The sequence below is a fragment of the Caenorhabditis remanei genome, chromosome II (assembly GCF_010183535.1).
Source record: "Caenorhabditis remanei strain PX506 chromosome II, whole genome shotgun sequence".
NCBI lineage: Eukaryota > Metazoa > Nematoda > Chromadorea > Rhabditida > Rhabditidae > Caenorhabditis > Caenorhabditis remanei.
The window spans coordinates 6,943,542-6,971,185 of record NC_071329.1 but is presented as its reverse complement, the minus strand read 5'-3'; the positions used below and the strand labels follow the sequence as shown (position 1 = coordinate 6,971,185).

General features: G+C 37.5%; 7 protein-coding genes across 7 annotated transcripts; 2 read left to right on the top strand and 5 right to left on the bottom strand.

Annotated features, from left to right (window-relative positions):
• Positions 1-201: 201 nt before the first annotated feature.
• On the bottom strand, positions 202-2,502 carry GCK72_004974 (uncharacterized protein; the record flags this gene model as incomplete). The annotated part of the gene is made up of 5 exons (XM_003117196.2): positions 202-381; positions 427-663; positions 899-1,098; positions 1,784-2,304; positions 2,351-2,502. The coding sequence occupies 5 exons, from the start codon at positions 2,500-2,502 to the stop codon at positions 202-204; spliced, it is 1,290 nt and encodes a 429-aa protein (XP_003117244.2).
• Positions 2,503-4,008: 1,506 nt separating this feature from the next.
• GCK72_004973 (uncharacterized protein) lies at positions 4,009-4,630 on the bottom strand (the record flags this gene model as incomplete). Its single annotated transcript, XM_003117255.2, has 3 exons — positions 4,009-4,150; positions 4,257-4,405; positions 4,487-4,630. 3 exons carry the CDS (start codon positions 4,628-4,630, stop codon positions 4,009-4,011), a joined length of 435 nt encoding a protein of 144 aa, XP_003117303.2.
• A 279-nt stretch (positions 4,631-4,909) lies between these two features.
• Positions 4,910-5,653, bottom strand: GCK72_004972 (uncharacterized protein; the record flags this gene model as incomplete). The annotated part of the gene is made up of 3 exons (XM_003117162.2): positions 4,910-5,066; positions 5,228-5,439; positions 5,537-5,653. 3 exons carry the CDS (start codon positions 5,651-5,653, stop codon positions 4,910-4,912), a joined length of 486 nt encoding a protein of 161 aa, XP_003117210.1.
• Positions 5,654-8,827: 3,174 nt separating this feature from the next.
• GCK72_004971 (uncharacterized protein) lies at positions 8,828-10,765 on the top strand (the record flags this gene model as incomplete). Its single annotated transcript, XM_053724970.1, has 6 exons — positions 8,828-8,936; positions 8,983-9,301; positions 9,784-9,955; positions 10,034-10,249; positions 10,300-10,409; positions 10,459-10,765. The coding sequence occupies 6 exons, from the start codon at positions 8,828-8,830 to the stop codon at positions 10,763-10,765; spliced, it is 1,233 nt and encodes a 410-aa protein (XP_053589164.1).
• A 76-nt stretch (positions 10,766-10,841) lies between these two features.
• Positions 10,842-12,193, bottom strand: GCK72_004970 (uncharacterized protein; the record flags this gene model as incomplete). Its single annotated transcript, XM_003117305.2, has 5 exons — positions 10,842-11,133; positions 11,180-11,460; positions 11,510-11,819; positions 11,868-12,074; positions 12,120-12,193. 5 exons carry the CDS (start codon positions 12,191-12,193, stop codon positions 10,842-10,844), a joined length of 1,164 nt encoding a protein of 387 aa, XP_003117353.2.
• Positions 12,194-12,766: 573 nt separating this feature from the next.
• Positions 12,767-26,651, bottom strand: GCK72_004968 (uncharacterized protein; the record flags this gene model as incomplete). Its single annotated transcript, XM_053724968.1, has 19 exons — positions 12,767-12,847; positions 12,895-13,053; positions 13,103-13,238; positions 13,291-13,424; positions 13,990-14,073; positions 15,893-16,219; positions 16,409-16,528; positions 17,264-17,401; positions 17,489-17,562; positions 17,614-17,713; positions 18,016-18,132; positions 18,767-18,938; positions 22,043-22,233; positions 22,575-22,664; positions 22,718-22,855; positions 23,354-23,443; positions 23,497-23,574; positions 24,766-24,881; positions 26,282-26,651. 19 exons carry the CDS (start codon positions 26,649-26,651, stop codon positions 12,767-12,769), a joined length of 2,715 nt encoding a protein of 904 aa, XP_053589162.1.
• On the top strand, positions 20,652-21,966 carry GCK72_004969 (uncharacterized protein; the record flags this gene model as incomplete). The annotated part of the gene is made up of 7 exons (XM_053724969.1): positions 20,652-20,727; positions 20,779-20,889; positions 21,117-21,211; positions 21,261-21,425; positions 21,504-21,619; positions 21,663-21,777; positions 21,826-21,966. 7 exons carry the CDS (start codon positions 20,652-20,654, stop codon positions 21,964-21,966), a joined length of 819 nt encoding a protein of 272 aa, XP_053589163.1.
• Positions 26,652-27,644: the final 993 nt, after the last annotated feature.

Genomic DNA, 27,644 nt, shown 5'->3' with positions numbered 1-27,644 from the left:
ATATAACAACATGGATTGGAGAGACAAAATAGCTTATATAGGGGGCATTTAGTCTTGTTTGTTTGATTTTTGGAGACGAAAAAACTGTACAAAAAAGAGGTGACCGACTAAAAAATGGATAGGATAAACAATGCTTGTTTTCGAATTGAAATGGGATGGTGATGGTACGAATTATACTAGGTCAGGTGGATTTTAGAAAACTCAATTCAATTCGAAATATGTATCATAAACAGCTTTTAAAAGTCTCTTATAAGTCCTCGCCGTGTCTCCGAATCCAACTTTCAATCCGTTACTCAAATAGGAAATTGTGATCTCGTTATGGAAATCTGTTCGAATATTCTGACCTCCGTAACCACTGTGACCGTACATTTTCACTGTTTTCTGAAATATTCTAATGGTTTTTTTCATAGTCAGTTCTTTTTTTACCCCGTTATGCTCAAACTCTTTCAGCATGAATCCTTGTCCTCTTGGTACTTTTGCTCCACTGATATAGTCTTCACTAATTTCATAATTTTCAGAGAACATTTGTCTCATTGTTTCCTTCGAAACAATCTTTCCTAATCTCAGCAATTCGAAAATTTGAGCCAGTGAACGGGCGGTTCCAATTCCAAGAACAGCTGTCTGTTCGATTCGATGAAGATCTGGATTGTTGAGTGTCATGGCCTAGAAACACGAGATATATGGAAGAGAAGTTCCTAGTCCGTGACCACGTTGAGTCCCAGGCTACCTATGCGAACACGCTCTAACGAGAAACTACGTGGAAAATGAAATATTTTCACGTATCCTAAAATTTTCTGTAAGAAAATAGATTCTAATGTTCACCGCCACGTATTGCGGACCATGTCTTTTTCAGAGCGCGTTTGCATAGGTAGCCTGGGACTCAACGTGCGTGACCTACCCCCACAAACTGAACAAATGGAGTAGAGGCTGCAGATTTTGATAGAGTTCCGTTGAAAATTCTATCCTTCATAAAACGGATAACATCATAATCACTTGGCGAGTAGGCGATTTCTTCTAGAACATTCCAGAAACTTGGGTTTTCGATTCTGGAGACTCGATGTTGTTCACTTAAAGGGAGACCAAGGTAGAACTCGATTTCTGGAAAACAATGTTGATTGCTGCGATTAAAAATGAGTATATCTTGAAAGCTAGAGTAGTTGTGAAAAATTAGTCAATTAGTGAAATGATCTGAGTGAGATTTTGAGTATTTTGTTAGTTAGGATTTTTTAAATAGCTGTGTCGGGTGATGAGTTATAAAAAACTCAGTTAACCATTTCTTATTACATCTTGCCATAACTTTCTAAGATACAACCACCAACATACAGTACCGGCCAAAAATTTATCATATTTTGCATTTTTCAGTTGAAAATGCCCAACTTTGAGAGTGTGTCATAGCAAAACTAACTGTTCCACAAAATATCTTTTTCTGGGATCAAACAGACCAAGAGTAGAACTCCGTTTTTGTAGTTGACAACTTTTTTGTACGGACACTCCCTAGTAAGTTATAACATATCGACAAAGTAATTTCCCCTCAAATCGACCCATTTCAGTGCAAAGTGTGATTTTTGAGCTATCCACTTAAAATGACTATAACTCTCTAGGGAGTGTCCGTACTGAAAAGTTGTCAACTACAAAAATTAAGTTCTATTCTTGGTCTGCTTGATCCCATAAAAAGTTGTTTTGTGGGACAGTTAGTTTTACAATGATACACTCTCAAAGTTGGGCATTTTCAACTGAAAAAGGCAAACTATGATATCTTTTTGGTCGGTACTGTAATACTCACCATGTTTCTGTGAAATCTCTTCTCTAAAATATTGACCAACAGTCCTTTTTTTAACATCCACCCTTCTCACAATCGCATCAACCAACCATCCATGAGTGACTGCATGATATCCAATTTCAGTTCCAGGCGGCCAATTTGGTTTTTGTTCCGCCAGAATCCGATCAATTTCTTCTGGATTTTTCGCTGATTGTAATGAAACCGGATGATCGAGATAAGCTAAACCAGCCTTATGAGTTATCAACCATCGAATCGTTACATTTTGTTTTCCATGCTTTCCAAACTCAGGCCAGTATTTCGTAACTAAATCATCATACTGTAGTCTGTTCTCATCGACAAGTTTTGCAATCACAATTGCTCCAATCGCCTTTGTGCACGAGAATGCAATCGAAAGTGTATTTTTCGTCCATTTTCTTTGTGATTCTCTATCTGAATATCCTCCCCAAATATCCACAACTTTCTGGCCTTTGTGGTAGACAACGAACCCTGCTCCAGATCTTTCCCAGTTTTGTTCCAGGTTCTTCCTGAAAAATCTGTCAGTCCGGACGTCCAATCAGACCTGTTACTCACCGAAAAACATCTTCCACGTTTCTCCACTTCTCTGCAACTTCTCCATCCACGTGCACTTTTTCTGCTCCATTTTTTCCGGTAAACTTATAGAAAACCACTATAAATCCAGCCAGAAATGCGACATAATGTGAGAGTGACAGGCCTCCGAGCATTCTGAAAATTTTGAATTATGAGAAACCTCAATTCAGAACAATGAGAAAACAAACTCGAGACAAAAGTAAACATCAGAAATCGAATAATTCAAATGAACAGACTACACTCTACCCAACAATTACTGATAAAGAAAAAGAAGTAGGACAGTGGAATATTCTATACGAATTCTCTCTTATACATAAATTTGTCTCTTCTCGAATCTCCGAGTATACTCCAGACACGAGGCTCCGCCCCTCTAATGACTCTCTCTCTCGAAAAGAGGGTGGTTATCTATTTTATAATCTGTTCATTGGTTTCTCATTGGGCTCAAAAGATTGAAAGAACAAGAATAGAGAAAAGGGCAGGTGGAGTACATGTGAGTGGTGGACTTGGGTTGTGAGGTGAGTGCTCTTTCTTATTAGAACTGTCTGTTTTAAAACTGATACAAGAACGAAAAAGGTTAACAATTAGTTCATTTTTTCGAAAGAAACGAAAACATCAAAACACACAAACAAGGTTACTCATTGGTTGTCACAATTAGATCAATTTTCGTGTCAGTGTTGGTGGAAATCGGTAGCAAATCAGAGTAGAAATCCAACAAGAATTTGTCTATCAATTAAACTTTTTGATTCCACAACTATATTCAATCCTTTCCAATTTTGTCTTCTCAATATCACTTTTCTCTTTTTCAAAGATCTTCTATTTCGATTCCAAGTGCTCAACTTCCATTTTAACTTTGCCCAACTTTTGAACACTTGTGAACTCGGTGTGGTCCCTGCCTGGAATCAGGTGAAAATATCCAATTTTAATCTTTCGTTTCCCACTGGTATTCGCTTTTCCGAAAGTGAACTCAATTAAACAGAACCTCATCAAACTCACATGAACCAATATGATTCTAATAACAATTTCGTTGGTTTTTCTTTTTCAGATAAGATTGTGACTGAAACTTAGAGAAATTTTTGTGACTTTCGGCTTTGTCCGTTTCACCAATTGTTGCGCTTAATCAGATGATTTATAGCTTTACGAAGATTTTCACAATTCTCGAAATTCCATCATTTTAACATATCAACTGATGAGTCTGGCAGCTTTTATAAGGGAATCGAATTTATTTTCTTCACAGAACGAATATACTTTGTAATAACGATCTGTATTCGTTACTGTGTCCTCAAACCAATCTGATTACTGTAACTTTCCCAGAATGAACGCCGACTAGGGATATAAAAATTAATTCGATTAAAACGACTAATTTTTAGTGTTCATTTTGGATAAAATTCAAATAAGGAGGCTAATCGAGGGGCAAAAAGAGAAAATCTTACAAGAAACGGGAGTAAGAATCGGGAAAATCATAGGGGATGGATGGTGAGAAAGGAGAGATGACAAAACCCGGGAATTCAAAAAGAAACATTCTTTGAAACACAATAATTTCAAAGAAAAGGAATAGAAGGGTCTAGAAAGGTACATAGAAGAGAAAAAACAACTAATCGGTTTCAAAACACATTCTTTTTAACAATTTCTTTGTAATTTATTTATTTTGCGTGCTCATCGTCCTCATACGTGGCTCCGAAGATGGTGACTCCGGCGACGAGTGCAGTGACTGTGAAGAATTGAGCCATGATACGGTATTGCATCATCTTTTGAGCTCCAACTTTGTCTCCAAGGAATGATGATCTGGAATTAAAAGATTTTCAGCATATTTCACACCGGTATGGAACCTAATTCAGACGAAAATATGAATTTTCTTAATTTTCTGATTATTTTTCTAAAAATCACTCACTTGAACATTCCCAAAAGAGCTGCCGTCGTGAGACCCATTCCAATGATGACTCCTGGATTACTGGAAGCATTCGACATGACTCCTGTCTTCTTTGCACCGCCCACATTCATTCCACTGTTATATCCGATGTCGACTGGAATTGCTGGGATCTGAAAATTATTGAGAAATTAATTAAAATGCGATAATATTGATTTTTGCACTAAGAATTCAAAGAATTCATAAAAACTCACTCCACTATATTTCTCCTTATTGTCCGATGTTCTTGCGAGTTGTTCTGGTGTCAAATGCTCCTTTTTCCATTCGTATGATCCCTTCTTCGGCTCTTCGTGATGAGCTCCGGCGGCATTCATGAGAACGGTACGGAAAATGCCCATTTTTTGAATGGAATTCGAGTTTTCTAGAAAAATTGATTGGTAAAGAGACAATAGAGAAAAGAACTGTAGAAAAAAGGGAAAATAGAGCAATGAAAATACAAGAAAAGTCATGAATGTTCGGACCGATTGAACGGATACGTGAAAAAAGTATTCAATAATGAATTAAAAGCAATATTTTTATACAAAAACCTGAAAATTTACAAAAAAAGAGTTTAGAGAACCGTAAAAAGCGAGTTGTTATAAGAGAAATAGGGAAAACTTTCCCTTTCAATCGAAAAATTACATTTTATGAACAACGACTCCAGCATCACGATCACGAGCGATTTTGTGAGCCATCGCTCTTTCGGCAATGTAAAATGTGGAGAAAGCGAAGAGTGAAGCGGTGACGATGAAGACGACACGCATTCTGTCATGCATTCGGTTCATTGTGCCGTGACTGAAAACAGAAAGGTTTTGACAATGTTTTGAACAAGAAATTAACTTCAAACAGCATAAATTCTCAGAAATACCTATTAAAAACTTGCAAGAATTACTTATTCGGAACTTTTTCATGTTAAACGCGTTATTTTGAATTTTTCAGATTTATGAATAACTCACTGAACATATGGTGGAATATCGTCGGCCGATGGGTACAATTTGGTGATAACCAAAAATTTCTTCTGCCATTTTGTCGGCACTTGTCCGGTTTCCGAATCGGCGGCTCCGGTGAATCGAGAGTCTTGAACGTTTTGCTTGAAATCGTCTTTCGTTGCGTATGTGACACGATTCTGATCCACCTCCGTGTTTTGTTGTTGTTGAATTATTTCGGCCTGGAAAATTGAAAAACATTATTTGAAGCAAAAGAAGATTTCCTGAAACCTTTTGCTTTTTGAAATGAAACAAAAATCTTTTGAAATGAAAACTCACTTTCTTCTGTGCCATTTTAGCCTCCAATGGATCGAATCGACGAATAGCCATAGAAACTGCCGGAGTCATTCGCGACGTCGCTTGCTGTCCACCACATCGAATCACTGATGAAAGCATTCTGAAATTAAACTATTGGATACTTGAACTGATGCAAAAGAAACCAAAATAACCGAAAATGTGAAAGAGAAAAAGGAGGACCGCCCGTTTTTGAGGCGCAGAAAAGTAGAGAAATTCGATGAAAAAGTGTAGAGGCGCAGCGGAAGACTATAGAAGAGACGGAGATAGAGAAGCAAAGTGCACTTTATTTTATTTTTTTCACTAATTTTCGTGTAAGTATACATAGAAAAGTTATAGAAAGGCTGAAAATATAGCCAAAAAAATTAAATTGAAAATATCTGAGAAAAACAATCGTGCTCTATTGACAAACTTTTTCGGAGGAAGTTTAAAATTTGGTTGTAACACGTTTCAAATAAGTTTTTCAGAATTTTTCTGATTGGAAAATGGTGAGAAGTAATTCACAGACGTTTGAATTATTTTTACCAACCTAATATGCAAACCAAAAGACAATGAAATAAAAACTCACCAAAGAATCAAAACTGATTGAAAATACCGATATAACTAGAATCGGGACCATGATAATGAAGACAGTTCATCTGAATTATCATCATTTTTTGTATGCTTTAAAGATACGTTTAGGCGGGATTTAACATGACAAAATTCACGTCTTTTCGGCCTAAAAATGTCTGCCAAAAGTCACGTAGACCCCCGTCTGGCGGTTTCTAGTGCACTAAAATGATGACAAATATACGTACACCGACCATTCTTTGAACTCGATCCGTTCTCAAGATCAAAATCTTTCTCTTCTCATCTGTTGGAGGAGAAGGAAGTTATTAGAACAAGGGGTCTGAATTTTTCAAAAGAGGAAAAGTGGGCTCGAATTGTAGAAAGTTAGGGAAAAGTGGAGAAGAGTAAATAGGAAATATATGAAATTTTAATATAAAAAAACAGGAAATTCGAATTTTCATAAAATCTGAATAGCGACGGGACAAAGCAAATAAGAGCATAGAAAAACGTATTGTTTGAATAAAATATATCGAAGTTTTCAAGAGAAATGAATAAAAAGCAGAAGACGTGGGGATTCTGATTCCACTTAAATGTATTTTGAATTAGAAAAAATTACAAATTTATAGCTTTAAATTAGCTTAAATTATCCTGTTACTCATCAAATTAATTTTCGTAAGTAAAAGCACTTGCAGAAGCACTTGCAAAAACACAACTTTAAAAAAATTCATCATGGATCTCGGCTTATTTTATGTGTTCTGCAGAGAATTCTGCAAATGTTAAACACAGATTCTAAATCTTCATGTTTTTTCCTTTCCAAACGTATAACTGATCCTTTCGAACCAGTTCAATAAGATATTTTATTTTCGGTACAAAACTTGAATCGCTTTTTAGTTTTCTTTCGCACAGTACCGTGAAGTTTGTGAGCTTTTTTCACTAAAATTGACGTCACTTGTAAAAATTTATTGTTTGCTGCCCAGTTATGGATCTTCATTTCTGCATTTAAAATTGTTTTGTACAATACCGTACAAAAAAGATGTGAGGATGTAAAGTTCCCGAAAAGAAAATAGACTGGTTGCATAAAGCCTACAAAAAAGTAATCAACTGCAAATGTGATTTGCTTGGAGTTTTCAATATTATCCACAAAAATTAAAACAATGGGATAACTTTTGGAGTCGATACACAAATGATCATTTTCAATCGAAAAACATGCGTAGAACATACATCGAACATTGATTCTCCAGCACACAAAATAAAAAACCAAACAAGTTTTCTCGATTTCTCTCTTCTATCTTCTCCATCCCCTTTCTTTCTTTCTTATCATCCGAAACTTTCACTAGTATCCATTCTCTTCTTTTTCTTTTTCTTTTTCTCTCTATTCCTCCAACTACACTACAACTTGACTCTAATACAATTATAGTCTTATGTTGACACTTGTTGAGTGTACTTTAGCTCCTTCTCTGAGTTGTACTCTTCTCTTTTCATGTTGCAACTTTGTTGTCTATTACTGGTGGGTGGACTAAGAAACTAACAAGTCGGAAGTTAGGCCAAGAGTCTTTTTGATAAAAATAAAGGGGAATCGGCTTTTGTAGGGATATAATTTGATGGTAATATTATGTTATGCATTGTTGGCCTAAATGCTAATTAGCGAGTACAAAACCAACGGTGTATCTGTTCTTTTTGTTCATTAGGTCAATTCTTCTCATTGTTCACTTTATCATATCTATATGCCTTCTAATATATTTGGTTTATATTCATTTATATTCTCAAAGTTGTTAGTATCGACTTCTTTGGTGTATGGTGACACAGGTATTGGTCGAATCAGTTATCTTCTGACGTTAAAATTTTTTTAAACGGAAAGGGTGAACTTCAAAATTGTTGAATTGCGTCTCGGAACGCATATTTTGTTCCAGAACTGTATGTGTTGTATAAAACAAAATGAAATCTCCATTTCTGAAATAGACAACTTTTTAGCACGATCTCACCCGAGCCAGTTATTGTCATGATCTTAGGTAAAATCATGAATCAATTTTAACAAAAGTCAAATTTTTGGCTCTTTTGTTATCATTTTCAATATGCCTTTCTTGTATATTTATTGTTATGCTAATACTAGCCAGTATATGTAGTCACCAGGGTTATTCTTATTCTTATTCAATAAACTGCATAGGGGTCTTCTTCGTCTTCGTATTCGCTATTCGTAAGGAAAATTCAACAGTTATTTTCTAATGAATAGGGCTTGGCAGTATTCTATAATATAGTCCCTATATACTTTTCCTGAAAGTTTGTACTAATAGAGATCTAGATTTGAATCCCGTTAAAATGTTTTTCTGAACTCGCTGAATGGTAATATATTTCAGATCTTCGCTGTCTTTCTGAAAATATTTTCTTTGCAATTAATCTCCGATGGTATATTTTATTGTCGCTTATTTTCCCTCTCGAATTTTATGATTTTTCTTGCAAAACTGTATAAAACGTTCTCCAGAAACACCACCATCTCCTCTCCTTCGATTCGTTTACTTTCCCACGTTCTCACCTCGTCTTATGACCTACTAAGAATGTTGTCCTTTACCCTCTTATCGTGACGTTTTCCACGACGTAGCCCATCTATAAAATGTCTGTCTGTGTCCAAAGTCCAAACTATTGTTCATTTCCTTCTCACTTTCTTTCGTTTTTGTGACTTGTTTCAGTCTTTTACCATTTTTTAAAGTTAAAATTATTTTCAGAAAAAAAATGTGTGTACGAAAGGAAATGTTGGCGTTTATAACACGGGTTGCTAGCTGGAATTTAAAGACTATCAGATCGAAAAATGACGCTTTGGAAGTGATTTACTTTGAAGCCGGTGAGTTTTCACTAGAAATTGTGCAGTTTTGTAATGAGATTTTCAGGAAAACAATCAAAGTTGATAATGCCTCTGGTATGGCTTCGTGATCACTGCTCCTCAACAAAGTACTATCATTTTCAAACAAATCAACGGAAATCGAATTGCACTGATCTAACAAGTCTCGCTAAAATTAAAAATGAGAATGATGTAAGAGTGAATCGGGACGATAGCTCGATGGTTATTGATTGGATTGATGGACATCGCTCGTTTTACGAAATTGGAGATATTATTGGAAAAGGGAAAAAGAAAAAGGAGGTGGCGATTGAAAAGGTTATAGATCTATGGGATTCGAAAACGTTAAAGGAGGTTCCAAGGATTTCGAAGTGAGTTCTTTTTTTGAGATTAAGAAATCTTATCAAATTTTGGACTGAAGAGCAGAAGATCATATTAAGAGCAATTTTTGGAATCTTTTCTTATTCAAGATGAAAATCGTCAAAAATTGAAATAAGAATTGAATCATTAGAAAAAGATTCATGTCATCCTGACAACTCAAAATAAGACGTTTCTTCTGGTCTATCAAAAAGGGACTGCGCTATTCGAATTCAATGTTTTTTACTTGAATGCACGTGAAAGTGTAATGAAAATTTAATAAACATTTAATGAAAAAGTGTACTATGAGGTGCGATTTGACAACTTTGACAGCTCATAACTTTCTTGAATCAAATGAATTTTATTGTCAACCCGTAAATCTGCGTCGATTTATGTAAACAATTTGAATTCGAATAGAGCAGTTCCCCCTTCAACATAAAACTGAAATTCTGAATTTCGAGAACCTCGAGCACCTTATAACATGAAACACTTTCAGATCCAATCTATCACTCCCAGAATTCTCTGTAAAACTCTTCAAATACGGCGTGGTGATTATTGATGACGTGGAAGGTACCGCTGAAGCAACTGAACAATTATGCAAGAGTCTTGTTCCCGTCCATGACACGTTTTTTGGACAATTTTGGGTTTTTAGTAATTCGGCGTCAGAGGTTAGTTAATTTTACTACAGTAAATAACAGTTTACTAATTGCCTATCTGAGATTTACATAAAAATTCGTCGAATTCAGGACGAACCAGCCTACGAAGACACTGCCTATGGAAATGAAGAAATCGGTCCACACACAGACGGAACATATTTCAATCAGACACCCGGAATTCAAGTTTTTCATTGTTTGACTCCTGCGAAAACGGGTGGGGATACTGTAGTCGTGGACTCATTTCATTGCGCGAAGTTGTTGAAAAACGAGTTTCCAGAGGATTATGAAACACTTTGTAATACAAAGGTATGCCTTTTTTCTTGTCTTTCAGAACAAATTAAAAAAAAGATTTTCAGATCCCTCATCACTACCTTGAAGGGGAAGTTCCAGGTAGCTCCATTCACAGTCTGAGTCTTGAGAAGCCGGTTATTGAAACTGATTCATTTGGAAATATCACACAGATACGGTAAGTGGTTTTCCCCCTGCAACTTGTCTTTAAGGTTAGAAATTTCCAGATTCAATCCGTACGACCGTGCTCCATTCGCCTGTCTCTCCTCATCTGAATCCTCCGCTTCTGACACCATCAAATTCTACGAAGCCTATGAAAAATTCGCCAAGATTTGTCATGATCCGGAAAACGCTTTGACTATTTCTCTGAAACCTGGATCAGTGATTTTCATCGACAATTTCAGAGTGTTACACTCCAGGACAGCATTTCAAGGGTATCGACAAATGTGTGGATGTTATTTGTCAAGAGATAATTTTATGGCAAAAGCAAGACCTTTTTTGAGACAAATTACATCGACTTTTTATGAATGGTAATAATGTGGGTATCTCAATAAATAATTTATTTTTTGAATAAAAGTTAATTTGAAAAAGAAAACAATAGAAGTTAAGTCTATATTTCAAAAACAAATCCTCGTTCATTCTTCACAACCAATTCATCTTTTACTTTCTCCAACTCCATAATAATTTCTCGTACTCTTCTGTTTTCCTCCACCGTGTTCATTCCTTCCTCTTGTATTCTCTTCATCTCTTTCTCCAATTCTTTCTTATTTTCCAAAAGTACAAGAAGCTCGTGTACACCTTCACACTCATCCGGTTCCCAAGTTGAGAACTCAAGGAGATTGTTCCCTCGCAATAACACAAGACCAATCACTTCCTTCCTAGTATTGTTGTTTCTTCCTTTCCTGAAATAATTTTCCGAGTATTTTCAAAAAACCCGTCTGGTCTTACATGAAAATATTCGGATACCTGCCTCCATCATCTTCATGCAATGTAACCAGTCCATCAGTCAGAATATCTACATTTGGAACTGTCCCTTCCTTGAGAGTTATTGCCAGTAGATCAATCATAGTCTCTCCACAATCAATCCAATATTTTAAAAACTTATTGATATCGGTACAGTCAAAATTTGAGAAAAAGATTTCAAAAAATCCAACGTTTCGAAATGATTTGAGGTGGTCCAGAGTCACCCAAAGACCATTCTTGTACTTCATAACAAAGTATTTCAAAAGCTAAAAGAAAGACGATTTTACAAAGTTCAAAATATTTCATCCAACTTACATTTGGATGCGTGAAGTCCATTGGAGTATCTGCCTCAATTTCTATCCGCTTCGTCACCGGAATCTTATCCATTATCTCTTTCAGTACTTCACTACTCAAACTATCATTTATGAAAGTGAACCATGTGCCATTTTCAGACAACGCGCGATCTAGATAAGTCACGAAAGTCCGATTATTGATTGTGTCGGCATAGAATACCCATCCAACCAAAAAAGAAGAAAATAATGAAGTAACACGATGATAAAGATCAAAAATAGTTTCCATAGAGAATGAGTTAATGAATAACCTGTTATCTACTTCTTTGCCATATCTGAAATGTAAAAATATAGAATTTTTAAATTTGATATTTACTATTTACCTTTTACAGAATTGCTCCAACTTCGTCACATTTTTAATTTGATTTTGCGATTTTCTCATACGAAAACAAGTAATCCATGCATTTTTCGAATCAATCAGGTCGAATTGAAGAGATTCTTTACTCAAATGGACATGAATCTCTCTGATTCTGAATTTAGCTCCTCTCAGAAACAATTCCAATCGATACGAACACATTGCGAGTTTGATTCTGTAACATTGTCTAGATATTTATTTATTTATTCAAGTAACTTACATTTCATTTGCATTCATCATTTTAGTGATCAAGTTCAATGGAACATAAGGCAGTTTCAGCAATGGGAGAGTCATAATTTGAAGATTTGCTTCAAAATTTAGTGGAAAAAGAAAAAATGGCTATTGATTTTCTCTTTAGGTCACTTGCTCGTTGTGTCTCAATGTGTACAGACCTAGTGTATCCCCTACAAAACCTCATGTAAATGTATATAGTGAATTCTGTATTTCCAGATGTTTCTCTGTCTGGATGCCCACCGATAATTAAAAATAAAATAAGTTTATGAATCAATTGAGAAACGAATTATTCACATAGAAATAAAACAATCAAAATCACAGATGAATTTGAAGCTGCATCAAGAAGAAAAAGAGATTTTAATAATTACAAGAAGAATTTCAAAATCTGAAAGCCAACGACGAAAAGACGATCATGACAAAGAGAGAGAGACAAAAATATTTATGGATACTTATGGAGGTTTGATATGTTTTCTGAAGAGTTTGTGAAAAGTGGAACCAATCTGTACTGAAAGGATAAGAGGGAGGGACTAGAATGAGAAATAACCTAGAACAATGAAGAAAAAGACTAGAAAATAGTGAAATGGAACGGACCCGGTTTAATTTTGAAAAAATTGAATAAAACATTTCAATCTATCACTTGTTATTAACATGCTCTACCACCGCGTTGTTCTCGTTTTGACGAGTGGTGTTGCGGCGACGGAATGAGAATTTACTCTGAAAATATCTTTATAATTTCAGGGATTTTTTGACTAGAGACTCACCCTAAACGAGCTCTTCTCCTTTATCGAATGACGGTTCGATGGTGGACGTGACGTCTTCTGGCTATCTGTATCCTCACTATCCTCCTTATCATAGATACGGTAGTCTGGATTGCTGAGATACCAATGGAGCATCACGTCGTAAAGATATTTGTATTCATCCTAAAAATAGTTCTATAGAGCACATTTGCATACTCACAACTATTCAAACCTTCATATCAATCAACTGCGGCCTATTGATCCTCATCATTTTGACAGCATGAAACACGTCAACTTCGTGATCAATATCCATTTGATCGATGCAGATATTTGCGCCAATGTACACACCAACTCGAGATACTCCGTTGCTGAAAATGTGTCATTAGAGCGTGTTTTCGTTTCCAGCCTTAATTGGCTTACTGTGACATGACGATGGTTGGTTTGGTTTCCGGACGATCTGGTGCCCGCTTCCTCCAACTTCTGGCCATCTTGATGACGTCGATGAGGCCTGTGGTGGAGAGCGGGACTTTGTTTTCAATGGGCCACATGCGGACCTGGAAGATATCGGTTTGTAGGGGATAGTACAGTAATCAGTGAACACTACAGTAAACTGCCGCATTCTCGTTGCTACAGTAACTCTCAAAAAGGTTATCAACTTTGCATGTTTTCAGTGGAAAAGGTCCAACTTTGAGAGTGTGTCATAGTAATACTGATTGTCCCACAAAATAACTTTTTATGGGATCAAACAGACCAAGAGTAGAGCTCCATTTTTGTAGTTGACAACTTTTTTGTACGGTCATTCTCTAGGGAGTTATAGTCATTCTAAAACGACTTCTCAAAAATCACTCTATTTTGCACTGAAATGAGTTGATTTTTCGATATGTAACTTGCGAGGGAATGCTCGTACAAAAAAGTTGTCAACAGCAAACATGAAGCTCTACTCTTGCTCTGTTTGATCCGTAAAAAGTTACTTTGTGGGACTGTAAATTTCACCATGACGCACTCTCAAAGTTGGGCATTTTCATCTGAAAAAGGCGAAATATCTTTTTGGCTGTTACTGTAGACTAAAATCGCTGATATTTGGCGTGACTGTACTTGTTTGGAGATCCCTTCTCTCACCTGAATAACACAACAAATGCGAACTTCCGCATCAATTTGCTGATTCTGTGCACCAGTGGCCATGATGTCGCTGATCATGAATGTCTGAAAATATTCCGAATTATTTAGGAAATCCACAATTTCATTGGGAAAGGGAAAAGCCATCACTCTGGTTAGTTTTTCGGAAATTGGTGAGGTTGTGTTGTTTTTTGGTTGTGGTTTTATGGTGTTGGTGTTGTGTAAAATTTGTTGGATCTGTGAAGAGTCTAGTAAGAAAACCAGCGTGAGGTGGCTGATTTGTTCCAATTGAAAACTTTGGAACAAAGCGGAAGGGGGTATTTGGAATTGGATAGATTCAAACAGTGGGTCATCTTCAGTATCAATTCGGATATCCAGAAATGACCCACGTTGGAAAAAGAAAAGAAAAAAACGAAATTAGCAGAGTGACTGAGAGAGAGTTAGACAACGAGAGACATTTTGTTTTGTTTTGTTAGCATGATAAGCTTGTGGTTAAGGCGAGCACATAACATATAACATAAAGAGACCAGCTTCTGAATTTGTTTAGTTGTCTCTTTCTGAAGATCAGCCTTCTCTCTGCGTATATTTAGAAGACGTTTGATATCGGCGGCTCCTTTCTGTAAAAACACAAAGGACAAGTAATGGGACAAGAACTTTGGACATTGGACATGTTGGACACAGAGACCAGAAATAAGAAAAAGGAAAATCCCAAAAATCAGAAAAAAGAAAAAGAAAAAGGAAAGAGTGGACACAGTTCCCCACCAGGTTCAAAAAGGCGAATTGTTTGTTTCACTGCACTAAATTCAACACGACGAGACGACACGTGGCAACGGGGGACCACCGCTTTATACGTTTTGGTTTACGTGGCGTTACTATTACGGATAGATATCAACTCACTAGTTTTGACACCCCCTTACCCTCAGGGTCGACCTTCATTGGCGGAACCTGGTGGGGCTGCAAAAGAGGATTAAAATAGTTGAGTGTGTGTGCGTGAGATTAATTGCTTCAGAAATTCAGAAAATATTAGAGTAATGAGAAAACAGGAGATATTAGGAATGGAAACTAGGTTCTGGCCTAGAATATAAAAATCTAGAAACCGGGGGAAGACCTTAAAAACCAGAATCAGAGGGTGAAAAAGAGACTTATGTGTCTGTCTGTATGTTTGTCCGGATGTCCGAACATTCAGGTTTCAAAAAAGGCAATAGTGACTATACGGTACAAGATGGCCCAGCTTCCAAAAAAACCTTTTTTTGGAAATTTTTCCAAGTTTTCATCGAAAATGTCACCATTTCTGATGATTTTTCAGAATTTCTTCTAATTCTGAATGATAGTCGAAAATTTTACTTTTTCGCGAAAAAAATTTAAAATTTAAAATTTGAACTTTGGCGCCAAAACACCCGGGCCGAGCCTTGACAAGTATGAGCTTTTCTGTATGTCCTAATATCCGGATGTCTTTCTGCCTGTCTGTCCGGATTTCCGGATTTCCAAATGTCCGTGAGTCTGCCTGACTATTGTTGTCCCGTCCTGAAGAAATTCTACTTGTCTGTCTTTGTGTCCGGATGTCCGGATGTCTACACTTCTCGATTCTGAACTCTGGTTTCTTTCGGTTTCCATCACCATGATGACTGAAACTGTAAGCGCCTAGTCTCAAAATTTGAATGAACGACACACGCACAGAAAAGTTGTAAGTAGAACGAAAATTCCAAAAAAGGATTCGGGAAGGAATGAGAAAAAAAAGAAAAAAGGAAAATACTAAATATTGAATCCATGGGGAAACGGGCGGTATCAAATGGGTTTGAAAAAAGAAGACCGGAATTGACAGAGGGTTTGGTTTAATGCGGGCGGGGGGAAGAGAAAATGAAGCAGTGATTAGAAGAAAACGGAGTTCGTTTTCCATATTAAACACCTCTCGAAACGGATCCTCGGCCGATCGGCTACGTCGTTTCAGTCCTCCTCCTCCTCCGGAGCCAGATGAAGGACTGCCACGTGGCAAATTCAAGAATTGACTGCTTGATGTTTTCCTAGCAGGTCTTGGAGGTAACAAGAAATTAGTGACGTCTTCATCGACGTCTTCTTCAGAAGACGTTGAATCATGAGGCTCACGAAAGCGTCCACGATACATTGGCTTGAATCGAAATGATTGTCCGGGAATGATATCCGGACGAGACTGGTAACCGGGTACCCCTTCCAGTGTCGGAATTTTTGCAGCAGGTTTTGCGTTTGGTGGATCAATCTGTTTGGTTTCAATGGTAAGTAACTTATTGGATTCTTTTGATTTCAAAAATTTCAAAAATTAGAAAATAAAAATGAAAAAAAAGAAGACAAAGAACACTCAGAATAACCAAGAAATAGAAGTGTAGAAGCAGAGAGAAAATGTGATGAGAATGTATAAAAATGGAAATAAAACTAAGGAAATGCTTACCCTTTTCATGACTTTGACCATATGACTTGTCATTGCTGGATATTGATGATAATTCATAATTTCCACTATGAAAGGACCGTAGTTGGCTTTTCCCTTATTGTGGATGAATGAGGGATAGTGCTGAAATATTAACTTTTTGTTATCGTATGGAGTGGAATCTTCAGAATTTCTTGAAGGCTTTGAAGCTAGGGGAAATTCAGCAGCCGTTTGTGTATCTCTCGGATCATTAAGTTCGGTGATGACTCATATGAAACAGGAACGGGAGACTAGAAACGCCTTTTTGGAACGTAGGTACGCTTTGGGTGCTTTTTAATCTAGCCTAGCTTTAACTTTATCAGATTTTACGGATGGTTGAGATATTCGAGAGCTTCAATATAATAACTCCATCGTCCCCCTTTTTTGTTATGTATTCAAGGGATTTAGATCTATATTTTCAGAGTTACCAACTTTTTCGTACGATTCCTTTCAAGAGGCAATCTGTAATTTCAATGAGCAACAGCTACCGTAAAAACTGTATTAAAACGGCATGCAGTAATATTTTTCATCTGCCTTTCAGAGAAGTTTTGGTGGTTTTTGAGACTTCTGAAAGTTCACTGAAAAACTTTTCTAGATGTTCCTTTTGCTATTGTACCTATTCTAATCATGCTGATTTGGAAAAATACCCAGGAAAATGCTAGTGGTAAATTTTGAGCATGGAGGGGTGCCGTTATAATACAGTTTTTGGTATTTTATAAGAGCTCTTACGGAAAAACTGACCGATGGGACAATCCATAAAACGCTAATACAATTCCACAGTTTGCATACTTTTTTCTCGAAATTTTCCCTTTCCTATATTTTCTTTTTCCAATAACTCACCCTCTGAGATCCTTGATTACTCAAATTGACTACAGTATGACATGCATGATCATAAATCAATGTCCAAAACGAGTCGACAGTGCTCTGCTTCGGCCATTCGGTCACAATGAATTCGGCTTTTCTAGTGAAACCATCGACCTTAAACATTATACACGATTAGCATACCAGTTTCTCTAGATGTCTATGATCAACTAATTAGTTGATATCATTTATCTTTTCTCTCACCTCAACTGCATTGATATATGTATAATCTTTGCTTTCTCCATGCAATGTTTGGAGGTATGGCCTTGCGTGGTCCGCTGGAAATTTCTCGTTTACAAAAAACGTTTCTCAATAGTAATAAAACTTACGCGGCACTACCATAACATCTCGATTTTTGCCTCGATTCTCGAGACGATGTCCTCCGGCGCAATCACCGATTCTCAGTGTTGGCGTTAGATGCATCAGAAGCTGAATAAGACGGTGATAAAAACACTTTTAGTAGCCTTTATTCAGTACATCATAAACCCGGCCGTTTTGATACTCTTTTAAATGACCATGCGTTGTCATAAAAGGCATGGAGAAAAAAAGAAGAAAAAAAAACAGCCTGGCCTAGAATCCCAAGTTAGTCCCTCCCTAGCATGCCATCATCATGATTGGATCCTCTTTTCCGAACTAAAAAAGGCGCGCAAATCGTGTGTTAGGATCTCTCGATCCGTCCGATAGTTGTTTTCTTTCTCTTGTTCTTCATCTTTCGGAGAGAAAACACTAACCTTATTCTCATGTGTCTCCTGGGTTTCCAACAGCTCTCGATTTTTCTTTGCTTTGTACATACTGGAGCGCTCTTTCAGAAGGTGCATCTCAATTGGTTGGACGTTGCACATTACTGCCTGAAAGTTCAGAATGTTAATAGGTTTCTGTATGGTTATGTTCCTGGATATCCGGATATTTGCTGGTTCAGACCCTTAGTTGATTGTCGAAATCTAGGTATCAAGGAAACTGATTAACTAGTTTTCTGAACTTTTTCAGTTTCTGAAATTCCTGTTTTCTAGTTTTCCTATACTTACTCTTTATGTTCTGACCGAATGTCTGTCTGTCTAAATGTTTGTATTTCCAGGTGGTCTGGTTTTTGCATTTTCAAAAATATTAATCTAACTTTTTGGTTTCCAGACTAGTGAGTTTTTTTGTTGGAATTCTTAACTGTTGTATTTCCAGACAACCTAACTCTTTATGCAATTCTCACACAAGTATTTCTATGTCTATCTCTCCGTCTGTATGTCCGGATGTCTCTTGTTTTAAGATCCAACAGTTAGATAACCTTGATTTAGACTATTAGCCATCCTTTTTTCTCAACTTTTTCCTCTTCTTTCTCCTAATCCGTAATACTTCATCTCATGCCATTCTCCGTGTTTCTCAAGGCCTTCATCCTCTTTTCCTCATAACAGACTCCATCATAACTTTCTAATCCATCCGTTTCCCTCACTTCTTATCCTCACTCACTTCAATGCCTCTCCCTAAACGTACCTCTGACAATACTTCATAAATGAACATGTACTGTTCAACACTGTCGATCAGATGAGGCCTCGAGTTGACCAACGTCTTGGCGTACTCGAAAAAATCCAGTTGTCCTGTCTTTTTCATCAGCTCCAAGTTGGCGTCCAAGGCGAGAAATGCTCCGCTTCGACCGGCGCCGTTGCTGAAAATAGGAGTTGCTTGAGGGGTATGTTCTTTTCAACTAGTAAAATTATCTACTTAAGATTTCACACATTTTTGTAGTTGAAAACTTTTTAAAGGCATTTCAGGTAACGAGATAGAAGCGCTTGAAGTCCGTTCCATTTTTCCTCTTATTTCGATCAAGATACCCTCATTTTCAACCTCATTAATGAGAGAATTCAATACATCCTATTTATCATTTCTACTCATTTTTCACATTTTCCGAACCAATAAATCCTTGTAATAAGGAAAAAGGGCGAATGGCTAATAAGGAAAGAGAGAAAGTTGAAACTTTGTGACTGCTAATCGTCCTCTTTTCCCACCAATTGACTCCGACTAAATGACGGAAGATGCCGCTTTTCGATACCATCCCGAGGATCGGTTAGACTCCGCCCTTCACTCCTTTTTCTGGAGTGTCACCTCCTTTTTGTTTCATTCGTCGATTATCATACCCTCAGATTTTTCTATTCTGGGAGGTCTGCGAGGTCAGTTGTGACTTTGGTGTTAGGAACATCTTTAACTGCGAACCTTGAGTTGCTAGTAAAAAATTGTCAACTGACAAAACAATCACAATAAAAATTCAAACATTTTTTTAGTTGGCAACTTTTATCTAGCTCTCCACATTAAAGAGATACAAGCAGCTGAAGTTACCCTACTGATCCAGGAGGAAGAGACGCAGAGAAACGAGAGTGTCTAGCATCTCTGTAATCTCTCTTGCTCACACCCTTTTCATCCTCAGTTCTGTAGTTGTCATTCTTTACAAAAGAAGTCGTCAGTTATGCATATAACTTTCTTTTCGAGAGAGAGGGGATGCTTGTACATAATCTGATTTACTACTACTGACCAGTTGTGGAATTCGGATAGCATCTTCTTCTTCTTCTCCTTCGTCCTCTCCGTCGTCATCAAAACCATAAGTTTTTTCCTCTTTTTTCGCTGTTTCTATAGCTCGTTTTTATTTTCTTCCTCTCTTCTTCTCTTCATTTTCTACTCTCGACCTGTCTTCAGATGACATGTAATTACGGTCGAAAAATGGATGGAGAGGACTGAGAAAAGTGACAGTAAGGAGGTTGAAGACCACCCCCATTTTTTGAAATATTTGGCATACTTTTTGTTGTGTTTTTTTGGGTTGAAGGACTTTTTGAAAATTTCAGAAATTTTTTTGGAGGTACTTTGTTATTTTTGGAGAAAGGAAAACTGGATGAAGGTGTTTTTTAAAATTTAAAGTTTTTTTGAAGGGAAAAATTACTGTAACTGCTAAAAATAGGTGTAATGCTGAAATTCATAGAGAGTGTGTGAGTAGGAAAGATATCAGAGAAGCTAGACACTCTCATTTCTCTGCGCTCTCTTGTCCCTCCTACTGTAAACTTTGAATGCTTCTAACTTTGTAGGGTTGACAGCTAGAAAAAAGTTGTCAACTTGTAAAATGTGTAAAATTTTATACTCAGTGTTTCATCAGTTTTCACTTTTTTGATAACTCTCTCACAATTTTTAAAAATTACTTCCAATTCTCTATTATTTCCTCCAAAAGTCAAAAAAATTTCGTATGAAATGCATTCACGTCCTTCAGACGGTTTTTCAAGTTCAAGTGTCCCCCCATCACACACATTTTTCCCGCCAATTTTCTCATTTTTTCTTGCTGAATGTGTGTCCTCTAGACTTTTCGTAATGACCGTTTCTCTTATTTCCTTCATTTCAGATGCAGTTATGTCTTCTCATCTTAGCAATTATATTCATATCTTTCATTGATTCAGTGGATTGTAGACTACCTAGAGGTGAGATTCTTTATTTGGGTCTTAACACGAACTGTATTTTATGTATTACAGCTAGATTTCGAAAGCGGGGACCATCTGGCTTCTCGTTGGCCAGGATTCAGAAGCAGTATGACGATGATTATGACTCAACGGAAGACTCGAGTTCCAGCAGAAAAAGTACACGTAGGTCAAAAGATACAGTAATCCTCCTAACCCGATGAAAAGAGGTAAAAGTGAAGATGAAAGACAGACAATCCGTTGTCTAGATACCCATCTAAATGGTCACTTTCACTTGCACTTTCTTTTCGGATCCTTCTCTTTTTTCTGTTTTTTGTTGTCTTATACCGTGTCGAAAAAAGTGCGAATTCTTGAGGAGGCAAATAAGATCTTTAGGAATTCCTTCTTTTCAGTGGACGGTTCTCGACGGAGAGATGAAGTGGTGAACGATGCAAAGTGTTTGCAGAGATGTAATAATCAGTTGAACATCGGAATGGATATGGTCAATGTGAGTGATGAGGATGGAATCATCTTCTATACCAAAATACCTTTTCCAGGCTCACATGGCATTCGGAAGTATCGACGTGCCTAGTGTAGTGGAGAAACGAGATTTGGAAATGTTTTGTATGCTTGACTACCAACACAGTCAATGCATCGACGAGTGCGGCTATTCAGTTCAATTTAATCTTCGAGAATATGTCTGTAGAAATCGGTTCCCTGAGGTTCGTTTCTATTTTTGTTTTGACAAGAGATGATGACTACTGACGACTATAAAACTTTTGTGTCTTTCCCCTCTCCAGATGTTGCAACATCTTCCATGCTACGCCCGTGCTGCCCCCGCCCTCATTCGTCATTGTCGTCCGAGATGTGGTGGCTATAAAGCTCTGGTACACACACAGGATGGCTATTCGCAGAGGTTTGTTTCGCGTCAAAGGCACGCCAGACTCTCTTTCTTCTAGATGCCGCCAACTTCTATGTGATCACACATGCTCGACATACATTCTGAAGAGGTTGTGTCCGAATGAAACGGGTGTTTCGGCTTCTAATTACCTTCTGGAGTTCACCAGACTCCAGGTATTCAGGAAGTACAGCGGAGCGTATTAGCAATATTGAGAATTTCAGGTTGACTATTGGATGAAGGACTTCACAAAACAATCCAAGTCTAGAATCCCCCTAACTTGCAGAAAAGTGCAATGTAAAGATTTCAAACTGGCCAATTGTCGTCCGCAGAGACGATACAGAAAACGAGTTGTTGATAATTAAACTTTTTTCCATAAAACCAATTATCTACGGGTTGTTTTTCATATTTTTGTAATAAAGACGTTATTGAATAACCAACCTGCAATGCACAACCATCGGAGCATCCACTGGATTCTTCTCCATAAACTGACGAACACGTCGTCGGAGTTCAATGAATGCAGAGATATAGGGGAACGAGTCGAGTTCCCATTCGGTGAAATGGAAGTGTTTGACTATTCGGGTCTCAATGGATTCCTCGGTTTTTCGTGTCAGTTTGAATGTTCGGATCACCTGGAAAATAGGGATTGTTTTGAAGAGATAGTATTCGGGGTGAGACCCAAAAATGAAATCATATTACCACTTTAATGGATAACTATACTATTCAAAAACTGAGAAAAGTCACATTCTATCAATGCTCATAACGGTTTTTAAACGGGCGGTTCTTGTTAAGGCATGATCTTGTTCTGGTGGTACGCCTATTCAAAACTGTCCCATTTTAAAACCAGATAATTTTTCGTTTACAGAATAGACCAGCTTACCGCCCCAAATCTAGCTATTTTCTAAAATCAAAATTGTGACAAGAGTCTCACCTCGATCCTATCTACAGTAATCCTTTTCAAAAAAAAACTCACGAAATGCGAATAAGTCTTGACATCAGTAGTCTCCACTTCGATCTCTCGAAATTGAAACTTTGTCTGTGGCCAGTACTGCAGACACATTACCTATAATAAATCGATCTCAATGCGTCAATCAATTTTCCAGAATCCTATCTTACCCTCATAAAATCAAAAACCTTGGTTAACATAACAATACAATTGGATCCTAATTCCCAAACCATTCGCCAGAACTCGGCGTTCATCGGTTTCGTTCGAACCGCCTGTGTTACGACGTATGCTTTGTCTCGTAGCCAACTCTGAAATAGTCCCTTTAGTTATCTTTGACCTCTTTCATTCTATCACACGCGAACTCTCATAAATTGTTCCAAGAAATCTCTCTTTCTCTCATCGAAACGGGTGTAATAAAGCCCCAATAATCGCGTGTTCTTTTCATCAAAAAGACACCTGACAACACACAAAAAATGCATCAATGAAGGCGAGGGGCCACCGAATTATTTGATCGCATGTGTCGTCTTTCGCAGAAGAAGACAAAAGAGAAAAAGTCATTTATCAATTGAGGACGAGATATTTCACACGTATTGAAGGTGAAATGAGATGAGCAGCGCCCACACATAATAGAACAACAAATTAATTATAAGTCAGGTGTGGTGGTTTTGACCTCAAAACAGTGACGTAGCAATCTTGCTCTATTGATAATCAGTCATACAGTGAAAAGGTAAACTCGCTCAACTGATAACTTTTAGTCTAACTGTCTGTGTCTTTCCATTCATGCTAAAACTTGTCTGAAAACTCACATTAACATAACTCGCATTGATATAATGTGAATTCTCATCGTTGTCTATCCTGGGAAGTATCACTCTATTGTGATCGTACGGCAGGGTGTCCTGGAACAACAGAAAGTTAGAATCTCCTGAATTCTGATATTCTGAATTCCTACCGGATACGGATTCCTGTCCATCATCGTACTTCCAACATCACATCTGCACTTGTTATTGTCTATAGAACGGTTCACCATCTGAAATTCAAATTTCGCGTTACTGTTTTCGTATCAAGACCCAAACCGGATGTACCTATATAATTGCGTGTCCCTCATTATATTTTTTGTGGGAAAAAAGGTTCACCCGTTATTTTTTATGTGTCCTCTCCTCCTGCTCTCATCTATTCTCTTCTTTTTTGTGTGCGTGACGACAGGGCTTTGGCACTTAATCATAGAGGAAGAGAGGGCAGAAGAAGAAGAAAATAAATGAACGGGTGGAGATTTTTGGAGCAAGAGATGGGAGGATTCCATGAGTTAGAAGAAGGTTTGAAAATATTTGTCATAAAGAGGTTGAATAGATTTGGAAAAGATAATGGGAAGTACTCTAGCTTAGGGTTAATATTAAATGGATTTTAGGAGAAACTGCAGTAATGGGGATTCGGAATATACCCTAAAACCTGTGATAGAGGCGCACCTAGCGGTGTCTGTTCGCCGCGGTATATCTCGGTTTCCAAAGGAAATATCAAAAGGCTGCTAACTGACAAAATATAGCTTAATGTTCATAAAATTACTTTTTAGTTAACAAAATTTTCATATCTTCTAAGACAGCCGAGATAGGATGCTTCAAACTCTTGCTAGCGGATGGGCCTCTATTAGAGGTTTTACAGTAGACCTGAAGTTTTTATACCAAAAGTTTAGAGTATTTTGCAAGTTGCGTTTTAATGGAATTTACTTGTACTATCGCTTCTTTTGGTGCTAGGATAATTTTGAAAGCTTTCTAATAAAATAGGTAGTTTGCCACAATTTTGTTCCATTGGTTCCTAGCAGGGTGTTCTCAGAAGTTTACAGTTTCAGGAATCGGATGTTTTTATCTAAAGCTTTCAGAAGCCAAATTATGAGTTTGAGAGCAATTTTCAAAATACCAATTGATCTACACCTCGAAAAAAGAGTGTTTTGATGAAAACCGTTTTCAACCTTGATGTTAGAGTCAAGCTCTTCTAATTTTTAGTCAGTATCTTGCTTCAATTTAGATATCTCAATAACTACGGTTGCTAGCAAAATTTGATCAACTAACAAAATGATCTTCTTGAAAATTTACTCATTCTTAAAAGTAATTTGAACTTTTGAGTAGACTGTATGAGACTGGAAGAGTCTCCCAATCAACTCATTGTATTCCTTCACATTTTTGAACTTTAAAAACCAGAACTCTACAAAAAGAAGAAAACTCACCAAATACTCTCCTTTGAAAAGTATTCGTTTCTTCCTCCTCTCCTGTACATACGCCACAAATTTGCTCGCGTCAATCGGAGCCGTCGGAACTGCTTGCATTGCCTTCTCCTCTTGTACTGAAAAAAGGAAACTACTAGAAGATGACACAGAAAACTGAGGGGAGGACAGACACCTCTTAAAATTCAATTTATCACTTTTGTGTTTTTCTTTTTGCTCCAGAAGTGTTCCCCATTCCAATTGAAATTCAAATTTATTTTAAACAGATATTTTTCTTACCCTCATGGTACCGATCAACCGTTCGCTGGAAGTGATAAACACAGAATTCATATGGGGACCTCATGATTTTTGTTTTGCACAAAAAACAAATTGGTCCGACCGAAAAGAATAAACCCGACTGGTTTTATTTATGAATCTTGTCTCTTTTTTCTCTTTTTTTTTTCGTATAAAATCTTGAAGGGTGGAGTCGAGAATAAACATTTTTGGTTAGGCGGTGGCCCATCTGTCGCCTCTTCTCCCTCGCTTTTCTCTTTTTTTTTTTGAATTTTAATCGGCCATTTGAACAAACAGGAAATTTGATTTATTCCTTCTTGTCTATTTCAGTGTTCATCTTCAAACGCGTCCAAGGCACGCCAGACTCTTTGAGCATACGTCACTTTTACTTGTTCTTCTTGCCTATCAATGAAGAGTTTCGGAAAATAGTTTAGGTTACAACATTTCTGCGGTGTGAGTTTGAGTGCGGAAGGGTAAAAAGAAAGCATTAGAGTGCGCAGCTGTCTCCAGGAAGATGATAGTTGCAGATGGAAGGGGACAGAGGTTATCTCAGAAAGTTTATCTATGAACGGGTAATGAAATGGTTTTTAATTAAGAGGCTAATGGAATCAGAGATCAGAACTGAGAAGTTTATCCTTAAAATTACGGGGAATTGGTTGAAATGGAATGATGATAGACTTTTTGAATTTCAAAAAGTTTTGGATTGACTTATAATAAAATTTGAATTTCCTATGTTTAAAAAATAATTTTTGCAGGCAATATATTTAGACGATTGAGGAACGAGAAAACTGATCTACATGGAGATTCAGTTAACTGGAAAAAAACTAGCCAGGGTCTGATTATTTCTTGAATTTTTTTTTTGGCAAAACATCAAGAATCTTAATTTTAAAAGAAACATTCAGATTATTAGACAGTTTTTGACCTCATGACGAATTTCTGAGGAACTCAATTTTTGTCCGGAAGTTACAAAAAACCGGTCTGATAAGAACTTTTTTTGAATTAGACTCAAAAACTCAAAACGCGTTTAAAAGAATGTTAACGCCTGAAAATCTGGTTTCTTCCAGATTAAAGTACGAAAAAATGACAACCAGGTATTTGAAGCCAGTCCCATTTTTCAAAAAAGTCATGAAAATTTGAAAGAAATTTTCAGACATCCCGATATACAGTACCCCACAAAACCCAAGTACAGAGTTAGCAGCTCAAGTGATGAAAACTTCGGAAACAATGTCTTTTCCAGATTCCTTACCCAATTGCAACTGCCTAGAAAAGTTGCCAGGCGACATAGCCTGCCACGTCTTCTGAACTTTCCGCCTCCGTCGACCCTTCTTTGATTGTGGTGGATTAAGATTTCCGGTTGATTGAGACGCCCGTTCCGGATGAATATATTGAGAAGATCCAGGTGATGGTGACCCCCTCAACGCATCCATTACAAGTGATAACTCAGATATACTTTTCCGTCGGAAATCCTCAAAAACCTCCGATAATTCTCGGCGTCGAGCCATCGGACTCTCGGGAACTGTGAGCAGATTTCTCGATGATCCTTCATGATCGACGTTCGATGGACCCGGTTGTTGGTGCGCATTGCGCTGCGCTCCAGATGAGAATAGTGACTTCATAGACGCGTCATTGAGGATGAATTCAGAATATGATGAATGAATCAAGGTGATTCCAAAAAAAATATCAAATCAATCGATAAGGACGGGAAGGGAATGAGTAAAGAGAGAAAGCACAATAAGAAGAAAGATGAGGAGAAGAGTATGTGAGTATGTGGTGGTGGCTTCTTCTTCTTCTTCTCCAATCCTTCTCCTCAGTTTCTTTACCTTGGTTTGCGGCATCCGCAGGGGGCGAGATAGATGAGTGTACCTTCTGAAAAAGAGACGCAGTCTACTGACGACAGCTGCGCCATGTGCCGTAGGAAGATGGCTTCGGGGGACTGCTCTCGCCCGCGGGAAACAACTCTCCCAAGAAGAAGAAGAGTGGGTTGGAATCATAGAGAGACGGATGCGAGAGACAAAGAAAATGGAACCTTTCGGGCGGCCCGGTGTTGGGAGCAGTAGAGAGAGAAAGAGAGATTCAAGGGGACCACACCGCCTATCACTCGCACTCATTATCTCTGTTCCCAAGGGGTCAAAAATAGATTTTGATCGGGATTCTGATCGATTGATATCCGATTTTCAAGTGGCTACTGTAGATGTGGATTCACGAAGTTATCTTGAGAATCTAGAAACTCTTCCAGTTCCTCATTCAGAGTTCCAGAGTACTTTCAAAATTTTTCGTTCGGGCGGAAAGCCAATCTGTAACCTACTTAAAGCGGTAGACGTGGATGGTCTGAGTCCGGGTATCAACTCACTGATCGGTGACTTCGATCGTAGTGAGTGATAGGAAGCGGTGAGTAGCGATGTCATACTGTAATTGGGCTGAAATGGAGTGGTGGGTGAAGGAAAGAGAGAAAATGAGAGGATTGAAAATGGTATAAGTTGTTAACAAGTTGGGAGATGTCAGGTAAAAAGAAATAGAAGAGGTAATACATTTGAAAGACTATTAGAATGTACAGGTTCAGAAATCTTATAAATCCGAGACTCTGTTTCAAAACTGTAATAGAAAGTGTG